Source organism: Impatiens glandulifera, chromosome 2, assembly GCF_907164915.1.
Source record: "Impatiens glandulifera chromosome 2, dImpGla2.1, whole genome shotgun sequence".
NCBI lineage: Eukaryota > Viridiplantae > Streptophyta > Magnoliopsida > Ericales > Balsaminaceae > Impatiens > Impatiens glandulifera.
This window is the reverse complement of record NC_061863.1, coordinates 25,263,928-25,287,870: the sequence shown is the minus strand read 5'-3', so window position 1 is coordinate 25,287,870 and position 23,943 is coordinate 25,263,928. Positions and strand designations below refer to the sequence as shown.

At 33.8% G+C, this 23,943-nt stretch overlaps 1 protein-coding gene across 2 annotated transcripts; it reads left to right on the top strand.

Moving 5' to 3' along the window:
- Positions 1–10,186: 10,186 nt before the first annotated feature.
- LOC124927109 (protein REVEILLE 8-like) lies at positions 10,187–23,545 on the top strand. Of its 2 annotated transcripts, none has more exons than XM_047467457.1 (9): positions 10,187–10,416; positions 11,114–11,171; positions 13,314–13,437; positions 13,536–13,682; positions 13,794–13,904; positions 15,417–15,526; positions 16,465–16,524; positions 18,721–18,852; positions 23,005–23,545. In XM_047467457.1, exons 1-8 carry the CDS (start codon positions 10,247–10,249, stop codon positions 18,802–18,804), a joined length of 864 nt encoding a protein of 287 aa, XP_047323413.1. In that variant the 5' UTR covers positions 10,187–10,246; the 3' UTR covers positions 18,805–18,852; positions 23,005–23,545. The 2 variants fall into 2 exon arrangements, with proteins under 2 accessions (XP_047323413.1, XP_047323412.1); XM_047467456.1 differs by having other exon boundaries at positions 13,530–13,682.
- Positions 23,546–23,943: the final 398 nt, after the last annotated feature.

Below are 23,943 nucleotides of genomic sequence, written 5' to 3'. Positions count from 1 at the left end.
TGGCTTGGAAGATAATTTTAAGCCTACATGTAGAGTTAGTGACAAGGAGAAGGGTTAGTTAGAGAATTAGAAACTATAAAATGATTTAATTGTACCATAAAGCATGATTAATTGCATAAGATAAACCCACCAAGTAAGAAACTTAATTTCATGTATTACTTTTATATCAGTTCGACTTCTTTATCATTATTAAAAAAATATTTTTTTGAATTGGACCAGTAATTTGTAATGATTGCGTTATTAAATTTCTTAAAATTCAACCGGTGAAGTTTTACCGATTATATCAATTATGTTAAACATTGAAATACTATTTATAATTAGGAAAGCATTCTGAACGAAGATATCTTCAAGGTCAATTTTGAATCTAGATCTGAATTTGAATCGATCATTTTAGACATCTCTTTGTGATTTGATCATTTAATCCTATATCAATATTCTTTTAAGTGTTATTGAGAGTGAACAAACTCCCACTTTTAATTCAACCGATAAGATGAATGTCTATTCATATAAGTTGGAGACCTAACTTTAATATACTAATTTGTTTTTCGGTTCATTAATGAAATAGTTTGTATAATTTTTGTTTATATATATATATTATATTTATTTTAGATGTCTAAAGTTTATATTTGAAAGATGATTATTTCATTTTTGGTCAATATATATTACTAGGGAAATTTGATGAAATAACCCTCAAAATAAGGGAAATTCTATAAATAACCTAACCCTGATAATTTTTTTAAAAGTGACTTTTTGGACATGTGAAATGACATCTTCACTCTTTTTCATTTCTTCTCTCTCTTACTCCATCGCTGGAAGCCTTAACTATTATGCATATATTGAAATCTGAACTTGATACATTTTACTAGTCCGATCATCAATGATCGTAGGCGGGGCCTTAAGGTTCGGTGGCGAAACAATGTTTTGATTGAGAGGGTGAATGTGATCGACGCTTCTCTAGTCAACTGCTTGAAGAACAAAACCATTATGATGTGTTAACGGTGTATTGAGAACCTGTAATCAGTCGGAGAAGATGATTTGAGTACCCAAATAACCGGAGTTTCAGTGCTGTTGGAAGAATCAGAAAATACATATTTCAGCCACGCAATGTAATGTTTGCGTCGACGCAATCTATTGTTTGCGTCGACGCAAACTATAGTTTGCGCACGCGGAGAAGAAGAAAAGAATAATAAAATATATTTTGATTTCTATAGCAAAGTAGTTGTAGTATAGTGATAATTATACTCGCCTATCATACAAGTGATCACTGTTTTTTTTTTTACATAGATAATTATGCGATCCGAGGCAACTATTTTTTTTTACATAATATAGTGTATAATTACCACTATTAGGGCTGAGCATTTGGGTAAAACCAATCCGTTTTACCCAATCCATAATAGAACCAAATTAAATTTGTCCAATCCATAATCCAATCCGTTTTCCTAATTAATACGGATTGGATACGGATTGGATTGGATATGGTTTGGACAATCCAAACTAAATAATATTCATATTTTTTTGTTAAGTTTCAACTTAATATTATTCAATAATAATTTTTATTCTATAATTCACTAATTTTATTTATAAATAATAAAAAAATGAAAAAGTGAATTAAGTATGTTATATATATATATATAAGTTTATATTTATTTATTTTTATATATTCGACAAATTTTTTTTACTAATTTAATTAAAGAAGTTTTTATCATTCATACCAAATAAAATATAAGAGTTAAATATTTAATTAAATATTATAATTAAAATATCTTAAAAAATTAAAATTTTACTGAATTTGACATATTTTTTACATCCAACTTTATTAATTGATCATTCATAGTTTAATAAATCCTAAACATCATACCTGTAGATCATATTAACAATAAAAAATCTCAATTTTTCTATTTTCATTAAAAAAATCTAATAATAATTGAAAAACTTTCTTAATAAAAACAAATCAATTAAAAGAAAAAACAATAAAAACAAATACACAATTAACTAAACAAATCTTAATCCAAATCAAATTTACAAACTTAAAAAAGTAAATTCAACAATAACATCATCAAGGAGAAGTTTCACTTCATCAAGAAATATCTCAAAAGTTGATTTCATCCCACCGAAATTAAAATAGATTAACAATCTCTTTATCAACATTATCAACAATCTCTTAAAAGGTAAACTCAACAATAACATCATGAAGTAGAAGTTTCACTTCATCAAGAAATATCTCAAAAGAGTATTTCATCCCACCAAATGAATTAAAATAGATTAACAATCTCTTCGATCGATCTGCGACATAATCAATATAAAAGTTGCTCTAAAACAATTAGTTTAAACCAAATAAAAACTATTTAACAAAAAGAATGACAACGTTTCAATTTATATATACCTGCAACTTTATTTGACTTCATTTGTGATTTGACGATTATCACATTTCCATTATCGTCGAATCAATAAGTAATTCTGACAAATCTGTAAAATGAAACAAATTAAATTATATAAAGTAAAAACATAAATATTATAAAATCTTATAAATAGAATAATATAATACCGTTATCTAATTTTTCCATGTTATCTATCTCTTCAGCAATGTCTTCAAGAGATGGAGATGCACGAAGCCAATCTTGAGCGCATATTAGACTTTGAACAATTCTTGGAGTAAGTGAGCTTCTATACACATTTAAAACTCTTCCGCCAGTACTAAATGCAGACTCTGAAGCAACGGTGGAAATTGGAACAGCTAATACATCACGGGCCATTTGTGAAAGGATAGGAAATCTATGATAATTAATTTTCCACCATCCCAAAACATGAAATCCATCAACATCTTTTTCAGTATCTTCATTTAAAAACTTGTCTAACTCTGACTTTGTTTCTTCACTCCCGGTTTCCATTTTGTGCCTTTTGTAACGCATCGTCATAGTATCTTTCATTGGTGTTGACGTCGATACCAATTCACTTACTTGTCCTCTTTCACTTGTATCATTGGATGAATTCAATGCATCTTTGTATCCGTTGTATAATTCGTAAATAGCTTGTTTCACTTGTATGCTCATTCTTACTCCAATGACTTCACCGTACATTTCTTTTAAAACAAAATCGACATAATCCATCTTTTGTCGGGGATCAATTATAGCAGAGATAAAAATCAACTTATTCATCTTTTCTATGTCTCCCCAATACTTGTCATATTTCATTTTCATCCTCTTCGCCATATCGCGTATATGACAATCATCACTCATTTCACAATCTTGCAATATGCAATGAACCGTACTAATCTCATTTAGAAAACTATTGCAAGTCACATATGCAGAACCCGATACTCGTAGAGTAAGCTCATAGAAATGTTTCAACATGAAACAAAATGCCCGACTATATGTCCAATCATCAACATTTGGCATTCCAGCCCCATTATCAAGGTCAAAAAAAAGAGTAGCATCTTCTCTTTTATACCTATCAAACACCCTTTCAAATTTTTGAGCAGTGTCCAACATCAAATAAGTCGAATTCCAGCGAGTTGATACATCTAAACAAAGCCATCTTTTTGATTGCACCTTTTCTAGTTCGGCAAATTGTTTAAATTTAGCCAGTCTTGATGGAGATTGACGCACATATCGTACTGCACCTCTAATTCGACTTATAGAATCATCAACTTCTTTTAAGCCATCAGTAACTATTAAGTTGACAATGTGGGCAATACATCGCATGTGCATCAATTTTCCTTCTAAAATGTTAGTTCCCCAGTTTGTAAAAGTTTTCTTCAAATATGCCACTGCGGTATCGTTAGAACTAGCATTATCGACAGTTACGGTGAATATCCTATCAATGCCCCAATCAATTAAACATTTCTCCACCGTTTTACCAATTGACTCGCCGGAGTGACTTGAAATTGGACAGAAACATAGTATTCTTTTCTTTAACATCCAATCAATATCAATAAAATGACCAGTTATACACAAATAATTCACCTTTTGATTTGAAGTCCAAGTGTCGGTGGTAATTGAAACCCTTTGATCATTGTTCTTGAAATAAGTCATTAGTTTCAGCTTCTCAATAATGTACAAATCATAACAATCTCTAGCCACTGTCCATCGAGATGGAATAAGAAACTTAGGACAAGTGTATGACATGAACTGTCTAAATCCTTCACCATCTACAAAGGAAAAAGGAAGTTCGTCTATGATAATCATACGGGCCAAACTTTTGCGTGCTCCATCTTGATCAAATTTCCATGCCGGAGGAGTACCCTTCCCTTTCAAAGGATTTTCTGGACAACTATTTAAATGTTGTTTTAGAGTAGTTGTTCCATTTCTCGATTGTGCATTGTAAACCTTCTTACAGTGCATGCACCTAGCCATCTCATTTCCGTCATCATTTACAAATCTTTCATAATGCATCCAAACATCAGATCTTGGTTTCATTTTTTTCCTTTGCGTCATTGAATTTGTAGAACCAGAAGCATCATTACTCATATTATTTGTGACACTCATCGACTCTTCAGAAATTAGTGACATCTTGTAACGAAAATTCGAGCAGAAATTAGGAAAGGGTCGCAACTTTGTTTGCTTTGGTATCCTCCTTCAGTCAGATAACTCCCAAATTGTGCCACACGAATCCGTTCATATAACTCCTAAAATCGAACATCAAATTCCATTGGTCAGGACTTATTTGAAATTGGTTATCTTCCACCTAATTAATCTCAACATTGAATTAGATGAAAAAGAATGGAGACAAACAACCTTTTGCAAGACCAGGAATACAAATCAGCCATGCCTCTTCTCCTGGAGGAGATTCAACCAACCGATTCGATAATATCTGTATAGACATTAGGCAAAATAACAGTTGATCAGTAAAAGTATTTGGAGAATAAAAATAATAATAATAGTAATATGAATGGATAAATGATGTTCCTGCACCTCTAAAATATCAAATTTTCAAATAGGATCATTGACTAGTAGTAGTTAGGCTCGTGGATAAATGTATATGGGTTGTGGGCTTGTGGTTAAGATCACTTATTTCACTAACTCCAAATATAGAGAATGCGTCTGACAAGTGGGCTTCAATTGAATTTCAAAGCCATGGATGGAGACTTCTGAGTTCTGTTATGACTAGAGGATTTAGAACCTAAGGCATGCCAAGTTTGTTACTTATTGATGAATTTTGAAAACAGAAAGAAAATAAAAAAAATTCTTGCATAAATGCATACAAAAATCTCGGTCAAGAAACAATGCAATGAGTTGAATCATACATAGAAAAGGGAGTCCCCTTTCCCAAGTAAAAGGTCTCACTCCTTTTTCCTAGTTTCAGGACTTTATAAACTGCTAATAGCACTTAACTTTTGCTACTTAACCCAAGTTTTGAATGAAACGAGTTCTTATAAAGAAACAAAAACAAACTGGTACTGGTCAAAGACTAATTAATTGTTACGGTCAAAAGCTAGAAAAGATTCATTCAACATGCCTTTCTACCCTATCTACAAAGTAGAGCTTTGTAGAGCACCAGTAGCAGATTCTTGAAATTTCAAGTTAAGTTGAATATATTTAAGATAATAAGCAGCCAATGTGTTAGGTGTATGAGAAACAATAATTTGTAAAAACAAAACATAAAACTACATCTTAAGTCTCTCAATACATCTCTAGGCTATAAATAATGAAACTTTCAAGTTCTACCAGCAGATCTAAGGAAGGAGAGGAAAGAAGAAGACTCACGACTCCAGTTGGGGAATAGGTCGTGATGGTGAATTTTTGGTCACTCTGATAGTCCCCTGTATTATAGATTGGGGAGTAGGACCTGTATAGAAGATCTAAAGACATGAAATTGGAAATGTAATCAGTACAAAATTGAAACAAGACCCAAATTCGTGGAGCTAAGAAGGGTAGAGAAAACAATAATATTTCTTTACACTTACCAGTAGGACTAGAAAAGAAGCATTTACCGGATGAGTCTTGACTATTGAACGACCTAGCAAAGGTTTCCGATGAGGAAGACGAATCAACCGGATATGTAAAAGAAGAACTTGACTGTTGAGCGAACTAGCGAAGTCGCCGGCGAGGAAGTAGAAGTTTTCCGATGTCTCCACAATCGCCAGTCGACAGTCGAATCTTGAATCTGTAGAAAGGGGCCGGTGTTCGCCAGATCTGTAGAAACTAGAAAGAGGTGAAAACTGAAAACTGTAGAAAAAAAATAAAAATATTCTCTTATTTAGGTAAATATATATATATATTTTTTTTTAATCAGAATTATTTTAGATATATTGGATAATCCGAATCCAATCCGAAATATACTCGATCCGAATTTAATCCGATCCGAATTAAATCCAAACCGAAATAGTGAATCCAATTTAACCATTTGTATTTGGTTCGGATTGGATTTTGGATTAACCCATCCAATGCTCACCCCTAACCACTATATTACAACTACTTTGCTACAGAAATTAAAATACATTTTTTTTATTTTTTTTATTTTTCTCTGCGTGCGCAAACTATAGTTTGCGTCTACGCAAACTATACATTGCCTAATGACAAAAGAAGATCTTGCAAGATATGGTTGACAGAAACATGAATGATTTGCATTTTAGAAGTATCTTCTATCGTTAATAGTTAATCGTTAATAGTTAAAAAGGAGAGTCTGAAATCATGTTATCTTTGGGATTATATGAAAAGTTTGATGCAAAGTTTGATGGTCTTGTCTTGAGGTGCTTTTCATTAATCTCCTCATCAAAGTCTGAAATAAGTTTGTGGAGACAATGGAGAAAAGAAGAAGAGATTGCAGTGACGGAGATCGCCGAATTAGGGGAATTAGTCGGGTCAGAGGGGTAGGGCGGGGAGGAAGAGAATAAGAGAAAAGAGAAGAAAAGAAGAGGAAAAAAAGGACAAATAGGTAATTTGACGGGCCAAAAAGGTTATTTTTATAATTATTAATGGGCCTAGGTAATTTTTGGAATAAAGGTTATTTTCATGGTCATTTCGTTGGAAAATTTGACGAAATGACCCTAAAGACTGCCTTATTTACAGTGGTCACCGCATAATTTTAAATGCGCTAGTGACCACTTTATATTTTTTTGACGAAAATACCCTTCCGCGAAACGTTTCGCGAAGGGAAAAGTTTTTTAATATAAATACTCAAAAAAAATTCATTTCGTTATTTTCCTTTCTCTTCTTTCTCTTTCGCGATGACACGACATCAAAACCCTAAATGAACACATCATACAGATCGACGACAAAAACTCGTTCTAATATTAGGTGATTGGATCGATTTATGTTCTTATTTCCATTATGTTCATCTTCAAACCCTAAACCATGAGCTTGTTTTTATTGTTCATCTTATTATTCACAGTGCCGTTCCTGAGATTTTTTAGGCCTTAGGCGAAAGCACGAAATTGGGGCCCTACGCATAAACTTCACTTGTGTTTCACCGTTGATCTTCAATAACCTTCCAATATCTACAAAGATGCAACATAAATTGTCAACGAAAGTGACTTCTTCTTGCATCTTTAGATGCAAAATCATTGATAATTGTATCGTAATCAATATATTCCAAAAAATATTTTTCAATACATAAAATAGCAAGTCCATTCAATCTATCTTGAGACATCGAAGATCTTAGATAATTTTTCAATAATTTTAACTTAGAAAAACTTCTTTCAGCAGAAGCTACCGTAACAGGCAATGTTAGTAAAATTCGATATACAATAGAGACATTAGGATAGCAATCTATTGATATTACAAAATCAAGAATTTCAGCAGCGGGCATATCCAAACTAGGTAAAGCAACTTGTAGTATTTTTAGTTCAGAAAACAAATCACTCAAATTAACATCACACGTACTTTCATGAGAAAATATATTACAAAATGTGCTACACTCTCTTCTTTCAATTTGCTTTTATTCAATGTCTTCAACTTTCCATAATTAATAAGGAACCCAAATAAGTCATTAAACTCATTCAATTGTTCAAACCTATGTTTTAGGGATGCAAGAGACATATCAACCAATACTAAAAAATAGTTGATCCTAAAAGATTCTTCTGGCGATTGTTGTTCAACATTAGAAGTATTATCATCAAAATATTTTCTAGGGATTTTCTTAACACGTTTAGTCGAAAAAACAGGATCTATGTCCATTTCACATTCAATATCATTTGTAATAATTAAACTAGAGACACAATCTCAAAACAAATCATAAAAATAAATAACAATCAAACCCTGATGTTGAATTTTCACTTTTAATGGTTAAACCTTACCTCAAGGCTCAACCCAACGAAACAGAACCACCGTCGAAATTATTTTGTTGTCGGTTTCGTTGTGAGTTTCGTTGTCGATGTAGGATACAGAGACTGAGAGAGACAGACAGTAGGGTTTTCAATTTTTTGTTCTGATAGTGTTAGTTTGTTTCTCTATTTGGGCTATAGAGCCATGGGCCAAAAAATCTAACATAATAAAAAAAATTAAAGAATAAGAAACTAAAAATCCTTACTAATACCTAGCATATATAAAAAAAATGGACCCATTTTTGGTCCTAGGCCTAGGCCGTGGCCTAGGCTGCCTACCCCTCCGGGCCGGGCCTGATTATTCATCTGGTTCATATTGGTTGTTCATCTTTTTGATGATGATATTTGCAGATGATGCTCTAAATCGGTTCCTTTTTAGAGAAGATTCGCGTGATCTCGCGAAGCGGCACGGTGGTCACGCGAAAACCCATCGTGTTACGCGAAAACCCATCGCGTTACGCGAAGTAGTACAGTCGTCACGCGAAGTAGCCCGGTGGTCACGCGAAGGTCCATCGCGTTACGCGAAGCGGCACGGTTGTCACCTGAAGGCCCATTGGGTCACGCGAATCGGCACGGTCGTCACGCAAAGGGCCATCTTTGGCGTTTTGTTTTACCTTCTGACTCGGATTTTGTTAGAAGTTTTCGTTGTTCAATGTTTTTTGCATCTTTTGATGTTCTAAGATTGCCTAGAAAGGCAACTGTTTAAAGTGATTAATAATACACTTGTTTATGTTGTATCTTTTTCACTGGTTTTAGTGGATGATTATCCAATTGTTGGATTATCTTAAATTTGGTTCTTTGTGACAATTGTTTTTTGAGCAATTTATAAGGCCTTGTTATTTTCAAATAACCTTAATTACTGTAAGTTATAGATTCTTAATTCGAAAATGAGTATTTTAAATTAATCTCAAATCGATTGAGATTTACACTTATAGACTTAGACGAAAACATAATAGAGAAAAGATTGATAGAGTTGAGGATACAGTGTTTGTAATAATATTCAGCATAATCCTGAACCTATCCAAATTAATGCCCTTAAATACTAAGTAAACTTTAGCAAAAGTCTCAACTATAATTAGGAACTTAAGTGATAAAGCAAAATAAACAAATAGGCCTGAATATGAGCAAATAACAGATTTTTTAATCGAACAAAACAACAAAAACCATTCTTCATTCAGCTGAAAAACAATAGGAATCGAATTTGGTGTTTTACACAAATTTAAGTACAACTCCATCCCGCTTCGCGTGACGACTGTGTCGCTTTGCGTAACGCGATAGGCCTTCGCATGACCATCGCGCCGCTTCGCGTGACCACCGTGCCGCTTCGCGTGACCACCGTGCCGCTTCGCGTGACGACCGTGCCATTTCGCGTGACCACTGTGCCACTTTGCGTAACGCGATGGCCTTCGCGTGACCACCGTGCCGCTTCGTGTAACCATCGTGCCATTTCACGTGACCACTGTGCCGTTTTGTCAGATCACACGAATCTTACCTAAAACGGAACTGATTCATAGCATCATCTGTAAATATCATCATTGAAAAGATGAACAACCAATATGAACAAGATGAACAACCGATATGAACTAGATGAACAACTAATATGAATTAGATGAACAATAAGAACAGCCTAATGGTTTAGAGTTTGAAGAAGAACATAAATCGAAACAATCACCTTATATTAGAACGAGTTTTTGTTGTTGATCTGTATGATTTGTTCGTTTAGGGTTTCACCGCCATACGAAAAAGGTAATTTCATAAAAAAAAATATATAAAGTGGTCACCAACGCATTGACCACGATGCATATTTTCGTCAAATTTCCCATTTCATTTTCGTCAAATTTCCCTATTACTATGTAACTATATTTTAATAGATCTTGAACTAAATCTTTATTACTAAATAATTGCAACACGCGCCACACACAGAAGATTGAGCACAGAACACTCTTTCTCTATGTGAATGCATAGTGTTCTTGTGAGCAAGCAACCATGAATAATTCGAGTTCTTCTTCATCAAACCCTCCACCGACAGACATGGATAACTTATCAATACCTACAGATGGCTCAGGGAAGAAGATCAGGAAGCCTTATACAATTACCAAGTCAAGAGAGAGTTGGACGGAGGAAGAACACAATAAGTTCCTGGAAGCTCTCCAACTGTTAAGTCTTTTTTTCCTACAAGCTCTATGCAGCTTCTTTGTTAATTTCAATTTTACATCTCGTTCTCTCTTCTCCTATTTTTCAATTGCGTGCTCTTCTACAATAATGAAAATGACCCACGATTCTCATCACAAGCTAGTATTGCTAAATCTCAACCTTGCCAACGAATGTTCACTTTGTTAGAAACAGTAGTTTCCAAGCATATAGGAAGACATCAATGGGATAAAAAACAAGAAAAACAAATGTAGCACAAAAACTGCCTTCGATTCTACATTAAGCTTTAGGACCAAAAAGAGGGATATCAGTCGCATCCTTGTTTTCCACATGATCATTGATTCTGCCATCTTGAAAGGAGAAGGGCTTTTATCATAAAACATTCTCCCATTTAATTTGGGGCCCTTTAATTTGTTCCATTTATAGCACGACTACACATTGTAAGGATATGGCATTACCCAATTAATGCCCAACAAAGGCAAACACAAGAATTGTTGCAGTAAGGAGAATTTAGGATTACATGGAATGGCGAATGCTTGTGATTTTTAATATGGGAGTTATCTTTCTGTCCTAATTTTGGTACCTTCAGTAAATGTGAGGCTCACGATTGTCTTGTCATGACTAAATTCTTTAATTTGTTCTTCTTCTGTCTCCTTTATGTATCACATGTTTTTGAAACTTGCCTGCATATCGTTTCTGCAGTTTTGATCGTGACTGGAAAAAAATTGAAGATTTTGTTGGTTCGAAGACAGTGATTCAGGTAACTCACTCTTAGAACTGAATGTCATGCATATTTTTCCTTGAATGGAGTTTATAGAACTATAGATAATTTGAATAGTTTTTATGTCAACATGTGCTGTGCTCCTTCACCTAAAATGCTTTGTGATGGGTTTGAGTAAAATTGCACTACATCTCTACAGTATATCATTGGGGAAGTCTCAGCAGCATTTAAGAATTTCTTATAAAGGGGAATGTGGATGTTTCTGATGGTTTCCAAAGATATATGTATATGTCCATACTACCTTAATGTAGACCTGTTAACCACAGATTGCAAAATTGTAGTTTGTTACTTATAGTCTGTAAAATAGAGGATCAACATGTAATTAATTACATGGTATTCATATTTAGACTAACTAGACGAAGCATTTTTATGGAGACTAGTAGAGAATAGGCAAAATTGAGAAACATGAAAAGGAAATGCGAGATATATGCTATATGCTATCTGCAGTATATATAAGAGTCAACAAAAAGATCATTGTCTTGCAGCCTTAGAACTTTGTGCGGAGGATCAGCAAAAGCCTTCTAGCCTGATTCCAAAAAATAAGGAGTTTAGCAAGTGAATGATTTGCACTTTACCTGAATAATGAAGACTATACATGTATTATTTGAGGATGGGAGAAAGTTTGGAGCAAGCTATCTTCTTCAACATGATGTCATTGTCTCTGCATCCTGTTTGGCCTCGGGAATCAGGTTGAGTTTGAGTTCCAGATCAGAGTATAAACAGTAGGCTAGGTCTCAGGGCTCAGGCTGTCAAATTCTGTTAAAGTAGAACGGAAAGTGTAATGCCAAACGTCGCATCCAGTTATATTCACCCATTCATGCAGACTTTTCTGGCTCCATACTTGAATCTGTTAGATATCAGTCCATAGCTTTCAACAAACCTTCACAGGATGCTAATCAACGTACATCACTATCAATTACGCTTTTACTTTTATTGGATTCACTCAAATGACAGAAGCAACACTTGTGGTTGGCAAATTTTCCTAGTAGCCTGAAGTTTTCCCATCATATATTCAGTTCTAGATATGAAAAATAAAAAGGAAGCAAGTTCTAGAAATAAAAACCACAATAGAAGTTATACATGTTCTTGTTTAACCTGTTTGTAACGAAGTTTGCTAAAGAAACCAGACGCACTCGAGCATAAATATTGGGTTGTAAAATTTCCCTTTCCTCAACTGCGAATGTATACGTGGGAACAAGCAATGACTAATGAGAACCTAGTTTAATGGACAAGTACTTCTATCCATCCTCTCATTTGGGAGATCAGGACTTAATGGCATACATTCAGAAGTTTCTCATCAGAAAAAGGATAAAGATATTCAAAAACTTACAATACAAATTCTTGTTCAGCATAGTTCAAGTGGTAAGGGTCTTGAATTAAGAGACAGATGTCATATTCGATTTCCACTAAAACACCTTGATTAAATTGGGAGTCATGCTAGCCTCCTTGAGGAAAAAAAATCTGTCTCAAAAAAATAAAATGAGGAAGCAAGCTAATAAAAAAACTTCACATGAATACTCACTACTTAAGATGTGATTTTTAGTATCCTCACATTGTTTACTAGCATAGAAAAATGAAAATGTTTAAACTTTGTCCATCACGCAAAACCTAACAATGCTAAATCACCTAAAATCATGTTTTAATTTTTAGAAGCATGATAAGATTTGTTTCTCTGGAGTACTTCTATAACCACCTTATACTATCATTCTCGGATATTGACCTACTTTGAGAAAGATCATATACAAATATAAGAATAAGATGTATGATTACCTCGTTCACATTTCTTTTCTCTTAGTGGTAGATCAGAGTGGACATATGCATGATTCAATTACATGGAAAAAGGAGGGGACATCTAAAGTACATATTGCTATTAGTATTACAATAATTGGCATTCCTTGCACATGGGGTAGCTTAGAGCTTCTAGAGTACAAAGGAAGCCTCTCAGTAGTCGTTTTCCCAAAAAAAGCCTGTCAGTAGGAGGAGATTGAGATCTAAGTGGCCCAGAACTTCTAGAATTATTCTTCACATTGATGCTGTGTTATCTATTGGTCTTTGAGATTTCCAAACTCCTTACATACATGATTTTTGTTTTGTTTTCCTGCTAAAGTGTCATCTTTACAGATAAGGAGTCATGCTCAAAAGTATTTCTTGAAGGTCCAAAAAAATGGGACAATAGCACATGTACCACCTCCCCGTCCTAAGCGGAAAGCTGCTCATCCCTACCCACAAAAGGCACATAAAAATGGTTCGTGTTTGGAATAACAAAATTGTATTTTGATTGAACCAGTCTTGATGGAATTATGTTTCTCCTGACGTCGTATTTCTTTAAATTGGAAGTTCTAGTTCCATTTCAGGCACCATTATATCATTCTTCATTAAATTCCCTTGCATGTGATTATCCTCCCTGGGATGATTCTTCTATGCTTATCAACTCTTCGTCCGGCGGTGTTGCTCCCGTTGAGGAAGACTGCAATCCTCATGCAGTTGAAGGTTTTACATATATTATTTATTTTAATTTTTCTGATTTTCCTTCATTCATCAGTCCCTCATTTTAAGAAAAAATTTCCCCACTTATTATTTTGTAAATTATCATTGATTCAGCGGATATTGGCTTGCATGCTGTAGATAGGATCACTAACAGTAGCATAGCTGGGAGCTCCAGTTGGAACCTAGCAAATTCTGATTTACCGAAGCAAGGTTCTCTGCTTCATGGTATTTTCATGGACTCCATTTTTAATCATATTCTCATGAGTGGTGCAATAGTGATTCCAATCACTGTCACTGGTTTTAGGTTCTCTGCTGTGCGCTTCAGTAGCATGCCATTCCCTTTGTAAATTGTTGTTTGCTGTTAAATGCAATTGTCTTGTTAGCTAGTTCAACATTGTTGTTTGCATCTGACTTGAAGCCAATTGTGTGTGTAGTGCCGTGAAGATTTTCAAGGTCTTGTCTGATGAAGGGTTTACCTTTTTCCTTTGCGGCCAAAAAATGTCATCTAAGGTTAACTCCTTATAGGTGGCTAGCATAACATTTCACCAGTCATGCCCCCTACTTAAATCAAAGTGTTCTTAGTTTGAGTCGAACCTGAGCCTCATTCTCTTAGGTGAACATTTTTTGACTTGAGCTACCTTAGGTGAGTAATTTCCTTTTTTAATCGAGGGATTAAGACCTAAAGGAGGCTACTTACCATCATTACCCCACCTCAATCAAAGTCCAAACCTTATCCACTTGAGCTACCTTCCATCAACAATCACTTCATCAGTCAAATTATCAACTAAAATGTCCTTATTTTAACTTTTATAACATTTAAAAATATTAAATAGAAAGGCATTAGGTATTTAACCCAAATAATCCACTTTTGTATCAATATATATATATATATTGGATTATTTCAAACAATCGTACCTCAATCAACCCCCAAGTCATACATCCAAATGTTGTAAGACAATGGATACACGTATTGAGATCCAGAGTTTTGCACTTGTGACAAAATCAGGACCTTCTATGTTACAAATTGCATGGAGTTCTCTTTTACATTTGTCCAAGCTTTCTATAGTTGTACTTGATTAGGCTGATTTTATATGAGAATTCATTTTTTTAAAGCTATCATAGTGTCAAGTCAAAATGTTCTCGATCCTGTCTAAAACCCTAAGGTAGTAAGAAGATAATGGTAAAATATTGAGCATCTATGGGATATAATAATGCATGCTATATAACAAGACTAAACATTATCAAACATAAGAAATTGAGTTGACTCATGGATTTAATTTTTATCTGAGCGTGGGTTTTTTCTCTAAGGATTTCCTGTTCTAGAACTTGAGATCTAAGACTATTATGAAATTTAAGTTTCATACATTTATTAGAAGTGACTGTAAGAAACTACCTTATCTCTCAAACTAGAACGGTTCGTTTTATATTTATTACCAGTTCTTTCTCACGAATGAGAAACTATAGCCCAAATGAATTTGATTTTGCTCTTTTTTGTTGTTTCCAATTTTAAAATCAATCTACTGAGTAGACACTAAGCTTTTACAGCTTCTTGGTTTGTATGTATCCGTAGCTTCTGTTATGCCTCTTTCTGGAGCTACTAAACATGCATGTTGAACCATACCTGATAGTTGTTAGATACAACTTTGGTAGACATTATTTTTAATCAACTTCATAATTCCTGTCATTCCCTGGTTGGTTAGTTTTTTGCCAATTGAGTAAAAGAAAATTACTTTTCAGGTATACCCGACTTTGCTGAAGTCTATAGTTTCATTGGAAGTGTCTTTGACCCCGAAACAAAAGGCCATGTGCAGAAGCTCAAGGAGATGGATCCTATCAATTTTGAGACAGTGAGTTTAACTGGAACTGTTGGCATGTAGTTGTCATTTTCTGATATATGTGGTTTCCGATGAACATACTGTGGATATAGTGTAATGTTTCAGTCGAATTATTATTACAAAGTTGCTAAAATTATTCAATCACGAGTTTCCTCGTTTATGGATCCATCAATTTTAATCAAAGAGTGATAGGTGCACCACTCTTAAAGGGCTCATTTGATAAATTGAAAATTAAGTGCCGAATATTGAGTTTTAAGTGTTGAAATAGTTAACTGTCTGGAAATAAATGTTGAATAAACCAAATGAAAATATTTGATTTTTAAGTACTTGACTGGTAAGTTGGTTTGATGAAATGTGAAACTAATGTGGGGAAAATACTTAAAAACTATTTTATCCTTGTAATGACATAATTTCGTTAATTTTTAAGGGTTAAAGTTTTCTTTGTACGCTCTTACTATATTCTCGAGTTAATCTTACCGAATTATGCCAGATTTTTTAGCTTAATTTGAGTTGAATCTAAATAATAATGTGAAACTAATGCGGGTAAATTATTTAAAAAGACAATTTTATCCTTGTAGGGACATAATTTCATCAATTTTTAAGGGTTAAAGTTGTCTTTGTTTGCTCTTATATATTCCCAAGTTAATCTTATTGTAAGCCAGATATTTTAGCTTAATTTAGTTGAATCTAAATAATTAAGTGATTTAAATAACAGTTGTCAAATTAACTTGTTTACTCTCACTTTTTTCAAACTCTTTTAAATTTGATTGTTTTATATTAATAATACAGTGGCATTTTGAGATTGAATTACTCTTCCAAGTTGATCAAATAACTATACCTATTCAGAGTTGACTTATATTTGATAATGAGAATGAGCCTTGCGGTCTATAACCTATCAAAATGACCTATGTGTAGCTTCTAAATATAGCTATTGCTTCCTCAATGTACAGGTTTTGCTGCTGATGAGAAATCTAACTATCAACTTGACAAGTCCGGATTTTGAGCCTATTGTAAGTTTTCTTTGAAGTGCGATGCTGAATAAAAGTGTACTCTTTAAGGAATATTACTTCTCTTCCAAGTAATCTATTTTGTCTAAGCATCATACTTCTGAACATAGGCTGGCTATGTTGCATCTCTATGATTGGTAAAAACAATTATTGATTTTGTTTCTATAATTTGGATCTAACTACTAAATTTAGTTTTCAAACGTTTTTTTTTTATCTAGAAATGGATCCACATACAGAAACAATAGAAATAAGTGTTCAAAACAGGCCATACTAGTTTCCAATTTTAAATCCATTTTTTCATGAGGAGGATTGCAGTTGTCAGGGAAACACAAATTTGGTGTACCTGACACCTTTTCTTTTCCCCAAACAACCCTTTAGAAAAGTTAGTCAAGTGGTTTTTATGTCATACTAGAGCATAGCAATACCAGTCTCTGTACCTAAAATTACTACTACTGCTTCAAAAGATCATTTTATGTTTTTAGCATGATTTAAGGTAATAACCTATATAAGTAATATAACTTGACCTATAGAAGTAATGCCTGATAATGTAAATGACCTATACAAATGCGTGATGAAAGGATTCTCATGTTTCAATAAAATAGAACATTCATTTTTTATAAGGAATACATAACTTCCAATAGTATTACCTTTTATAGTCATCCTCACATTTTTGTGAATGAGATCATTTTAATGACACATTCATGTTAACAGATTAAAAGTGTTTCAGATCATATGGTGTACACAATGTTTAATTCTTCGTAAGAAAACTTGATATCAAAAAAGGATGAAAGGGAATTTGACCAGTCAGAACACATGAAGGAATCTTTGATGAGATAATAAGTAGTTAATGCCTTTCAAAAATCAGTATTTTGTCACAATCACGTTCCCATTGAAAAAAAAATGCTAAAGCTAAAATTGAAAGTGATTTTTTTCTAGTTTGGTATATTTAGATCATGATCAGATTATAGTGCATGTGTTGCTTCATTTGGTATACAAACTATTTTTTTGATCATCATCCAAATTATATTGTATTTTCTTTTGCTCAAAAGATATTTTCTAGATTACATTAGTGTTTAGAACATTATCATTGTGATTTTTGGAAAACATAATAAATGTAGATTTGTAAATCATTATGAACATGAAAAAGTTAAAAAAACAGATATTGTATCAGCCAAAGAGTGTTCAAGGATAAGATGATTAACTTTGGCTACTTTCATTAAATGGTGATTCCTTTGTTCTTCAATGTTATTTGGGTATGGGGTGATGATGTATGAGGATTGATAAATAGTCCCATGTTTAGTCATGATAATAAAACTCTTAGGATTCACAATCTAAGCAAAACAGTAGCTTATTTGGAAGTACTTTATTTATTTATTTTGAAAATCAATTTATTGTAATTGTTGATGTATCTGAATACTTTACATTGAATTTGAATGAAGTTGATTTTCATTGAGAAGCAGTTTAGAAAAGGTAATTATGAATAGAAGGTCGTTTTGCCCACTTGTTTAGTTGTTGGCTCAGTTTACCCACTGAACTTGGCTCAAATCTTCCAAACAGTTCCGGAAATTTAAGTCTGTATCGGATCTTCGGGCTGTAAATAAGAGCCAGTTTGTAACACTCCAAAATTCCCATTTAACCCAAGTGAGGTAATAGATTCAGCATCAATGTCTATACTCAGGCTCCTTCTGTGCCTGGAGAAGTTAAAGAAACAACGCCATTCAGTGTCCACCATCATATTCCACTTTAGTAAATAGTAATTGGTTGTCTTTCACCAACTTATTTGGGAAGAAAAAAAAGACAAAGTCGTGACTTATGTTTGATAAGATATGTTGAAATAGTGAATTTAGAATCCCAAAATATATTAACTGAGGCATAATGTTTGAGGGCCCTGTATGGAAACACTTTTTTTTGTTAGATTTCTTGTAGATATAGATCTTACATCCAGATGAAATCACATTTGAAAACGGTACTTAGTCTGACACAGAATAAAAAGTTATTTACGATTTCTCATCTGGATAAGGATTCAAAACAAAAGTTGTTTCCAAATGGGGACATAATTACTCTAGCATATTTCTAGTTAGTTGTATGATCCATTTATATGTGCAGAGGATGGTGGTTCTGTTACCTAGTTTCTAAATGGGGACAAATAATATTTCTATTGCATAAAACTTTCTTAGAGTTTGGAAGTATTTGTCGCAGAGGAAGGTTCTGTCATCTTATGATGTGACTACAAGAATGGTAGGAATCACAGCAGGAAACGCTTTCAAGAACCAAGAGGAATGATAACTGGCAGTCGATTCTCAGCTGTTTTTGTTGTTAAATATGCTGCAGGTATTGATTCCTTAAAAAAGTCTTGTACAGTTGCTATTCACACATTTAGCTTATTTGGAAACTAGTATTGTTATGACTCACGATCTCGTGAGAAATAGTCAAAGTTAAAATTGAAAGTGTTTTTTTGGGCTGGTATAAGATTATTTTGGATGATAATGTCTTTTGGATCATGATTCAGATCTAGATAATAGTGTGATTTTGTTATTTGATTTGGTATACAAATCCTTTTCTACAAAATGCTCCAAATTATTCTATACTTTTTTTGTTCATTTGGTATAGCCAGTTTTTTTATATCATTTGCGATGCGTTTAAAGAATTACAAATTGAAGGGAAAAGAGAAACAGAAGGAGAAAAAATGGCTAAATTCCAATAAGGGGATTGACTTCCAATCATCAGTGATGTTATTGCTTGCTTCCCACCTTATCCATTTCTCTCAGAATTCAGGGACGGTAAGCGGCACGTCCCAATGAAAGTTGGGAATCTTATTCAGAAGGGCCCTTTTAAAGCTTGATCAAATTATTTTTTACATCATTGTGATTTTAGATGTTAGGGATGGTAATTTATAAGGTTAGAGCCATGTCTTATACAGGAATTAGACAAGGAAGAATTCTTTTGAAAACAATTTAAAGATAAAGATGAATAAAAAACACTAGTTGCTGGAAGGTAACAAACTGGCATCCGGTAACACTTAAGTTGTATCGTCAGGTTAACATGAAAGATTCAAAAAATAAGGAACATTTGGGCACGTTCTTGGATGTCTTGGAGGCATGGATACGTGGACCCATGAATTTTTTCTAGACAAAAATATACTTTTGAATTTAAATTCTATTCTTACCAGCTGACCCATTACCCGTTAGGAATCTTTTGGCATTTTGTACATCAAGTTCAAATGGACAACTGAAATTCTCTTAGATTTTGTGGAGACGTTCTAGAATGAGTGTAGAACATTATTCAATTCAGAAATCACGTTTTGGAGATGTGAGAGGGAGAAAACGGTTTCTATGGTAACATTTACACCACGCTCAAATGGACAACTGAAATTTGCTTAAACTTTGTGGAGACATTCTAGCATGAGTGTAGAACATCATCCAATTTACAAATCACATTTTGGAGATGTGATAGGAGAAAAGGGTTTCTGCAGTAACATTACTCGAGGTCTGTCTAAGAGTGCTCATCTTCTATCTTGTTTGATTCTTCTTGTATTCTCTACATTGGTAGTGGAAGCCTTGACAGTGAATGTAGGTTAGTTTGAACCAAACCACTCTTAATCTTGGTGTTGTTTCATTGTTTGTTTGCTCTTTCTATTCCTTCTATCAGGTGCATTATGTTGGCACCAAGTGTTCTTGTTGTAATTGTTTAGTTAATCCTCAACAAGTAGTATTAGAGCCAAGTTGAGGGGAGTCACATCTAGATAAAATGTGTTAGAGTTGATCTTTGCTAAATCTACTATAACTGACCTAATCTAGAGAAGCAATACACATTCTTGGCTGAAAACGTTGGTTGACATGGCGGCTCGTTTTGACATAGATAAGTTCACAGGGAAAAATAATTTCGGAGTCTGAAGTATCAAGATGAGGGCTACCTTGGTTCAAAAAGATGTGGTTGATGCCTTGTTGGAGTGGACAAAATGCATGCCAAGTATACCAAGGAGAGAAAGTTGGAGATTCTAGAGAAAGCTCATTCATTAATCATTTTGAGCTTGGGCGACAAATTAGTGAGTGAAGTATCAAAGGAGACTTTGGGTGACAAATTAGTGAGTGAAGTATCAAAGGAGACCTTGGGTGACAAATTAGTGAGTGAAGTATCAAAAGAGTCCTCGGTTGCATCCCTCAGGCCGAAGTTGGAATCGATCTACATGACCAAGTCATGGAAGAGAACTTGGATGATTCTCAAAATCATTTTGAATTTGGAAAATATTTAAATGAAGGATGACAATGAGGAGCTTGGACTTGTGTTGTTTCAATCTCTCACAGATTTCTACACATTTTATAGACATAATGTGGTATGGCCGAGATTATAACATTTGAGGTGGTCCATAGTGCTTTATTGTCAAAGGAGATGTCAAAACTAGCAGACAAAGATAAAGACCATGGAGAAGCCCTAGTTGTAAGAGAAAGATCAACTAAGAAAGAAAGGAGGATCTGGTGAAGCTAGATCCATGTAAAGAGGAAAGTCGTCTATTGTATGTTTTAAATGTCAAGAGGAAGGGTTTTTCAAAAGAAACTGTCCCAAATTGAAGCAAGTGAAAAACAACAAATGAAGATAAGTTCAAGTGAAACAATAAAGAATGATGCAAATGTAGCATATGTTGATGGCTCCTATGTTCTGGCCATCACATCCACTTCTTGCATAGAATGTTAGATAGGTGTTCTTTTCATACGACACCACACAAAGAGTGTATTCAAAGTTGAGAGGATAGGTGGTGGAAGTGTGCTAATGGGGAACATGACATGTAAGATCGTAAGAATCAATATGAATGAACTATCATTCCTAGAGTTTGTAAGGAGTTACACACATTCCGGAGTTGAAGAAGAATCTCATATCCTTAACCATACTTGATGACCAAGGATATGTGATCGGTATTAGACAAGGGGTAATGAAAATCACTAAAGAAAACTTAGTTGTATTCAAGACAACTAAGAGACATACATATATGTTTTGAAGGGATTATGTGAGTCAATCAAACTCAACCAAATTGTGGCATCTAAGGTTTGGAACCATGCAAAAAAGTTTGGAGAAGCTTAGGAAGCAGTCTAAAAAAGTTAGGAGAGACTTAGGAAGCAAGGACTGCTTGAAGAACTTAAACTAAGTGAGCTTGAATTGTGCAAGCAGTGTGATGGGGAAATCCACTTGACTATGTTCATTTGGATATTTGAGGATCAACCCAAAGTCCATCTCATGGTGGAGTTAGATACTATATTCTCTTTGTGGATGAATTTTCAAGAAGAAGGTGAGTTTTTCTTTGCAAGCAAAAAGTGAGTCAATACAAAGGTTCAAAGATTGAAAAACTTTGGTTGAGAATCAAAGTGGAAGGACTAAAAAACTGAGGGCAGACAATAGCTTAAGAGTTTGTAAATGATGAATTCAATTAACTTTGTATGGAGCATGAGATTGGGAGACATCTAACCACACAACAAAATGGAGTGACAGAAAGGATGAACCGAATACTACTTTTGTGCGATTTCTGTTTTCCTTTAGTAATTTATCCAAGTCTTTTTTGGGGAGAGACATTGAATATTTTCTTGTTAGATACTATATTCGCTTAGAAACATTGAATATTGCATGAGTGTAGAATATTATTCAATTCACAAATCACGTTTTGGAGCTGTGAAGAGGGAGAAAGAGTTTTTATTGTAACACTACTCCGGGTTGTCTAAGAGTGTTCATCTTCTATCTTGTTTGATTCTTCTTGAATTCTCTACAATGGTTCATAGTGGAAGGCTTGGTAATGGATGTAGGTTAGTTTGGACTGAACCACTCTAAATCTTGGTGTTGTTTTATTGTTTGCTTGCTTGCTCTTTCTATTCCTCCTATCGGGTGCATTGTGTAGGCACCAAGTGTTCTTGTTTTAGTTTTAATTCCGCAAGTTAGTTGATTGCATTGACACTCGTGTTTTAGTTGCTTGTCACTATGCTCTGGTTAATCCTCAACATTAGACAAACAAATGTAAATTTTTTAAGGTTACGATTATCATGAAAATTTTGAATACCGATGGTCCCATTTGGAAACACTTTTTAAATATGTTTTTTTATCTGAATTCAGATACGAAAACATAAATAAAATTTTAAAGTTGTCTTAGTTTTTAAAAGAGTGTTGAATTAGAGTATGTCTTAATTCGATTCCCACTAAAATGGAAAGAATGTTGAACTAGAGTACGAGGTCTTAATTTGATTCCCATTATAAACACATTTTGGTTGAAGTGTGATGATAGGTTAGCCTCCTGTCAGGAAAAAAAGTAGTCTCAACAAAAAAAACCCAAGTTTAGTATAGAAATAAAAAGTATTTTTAAATGTGATTATTGACTTAAATGAACTTCTGTAATCACGATGCAAGGGCAAAGACAAGTACCTAACAGCACCTTAGATGTTTTTTTTTTTGTAGCCTGTTAACACTTATAACCTAATTTGACCAACATGGTTTCTATCTTGGCAGTCAGTTCAGGTTGTACTTGGATGGGTATATGCTATGCCATCGGCAGGACTATGGATGAAATAACTATGATCTATTATAGATTGCTTTCCGAGTTTCGATCAAGTATTTGGGTGACAAATGAGATGTAAATGCTTCTTTACCAGCAGAATCTACTTCTTCGATGGCAGCAAAAGAAGAATGAATTTCCAAAATGAACATATTGGGAGATGAAAGGAAGAGATTCTCATGTTATTATTCAAGCTTAATGGATGTGTAAGAAATGTTCTGGGAAGAATGCAAAGGTTTTTCCCTGTTTTTGGTTCTTGTTCTTTTTTGCTCAACTGATTCATCTAAGGTTTGCAAATGTTTAATTACCCAAGGTTTGCTGTTTCATGTAAATTGGTTTGTGTTGTTGAATTTTGTTTTGGCAACAAAGCTGAGTTAGTGAGCAGAGTGTAGAAATATGGATCTAGTGAATTGGCTTGGGTTTGATTAATTTATGATTTCACTGAACATATTGAATTAAATTTGAGTTTGAATATATAAATGGGCTTTAGATGTTCATAATTTTTCTATTCAAATTGCTTTTATATGTTCATTGATTGCTCAAATTTCAATTTGATAACCACATCAAGCTTCATTTTGACAAACATATTAAGATTGAATTAATTATGATAAAACGTAATAAATTTTGGAAGCGACTAATGAATTATTTCAATAGCCAATATGAGAAATTGTTAAATATTTGACAAAAGAAAAATGTAAAAGAAATTGTTGATCAATTAATGTCTTAAGGAAAAATATCTTTAATGTCGGTAACGACTTCAGTGGGTTTCCTTAATCAAGACACTATCTATGAGTCCTTGGCTCTTGCCGGCTCATTCTTCAATAGGCACGCGGTCAGAGTTGAGGCTAGTTAAATTTCTTGAATTGATAAAATAAACAAGAACTATTTGATTG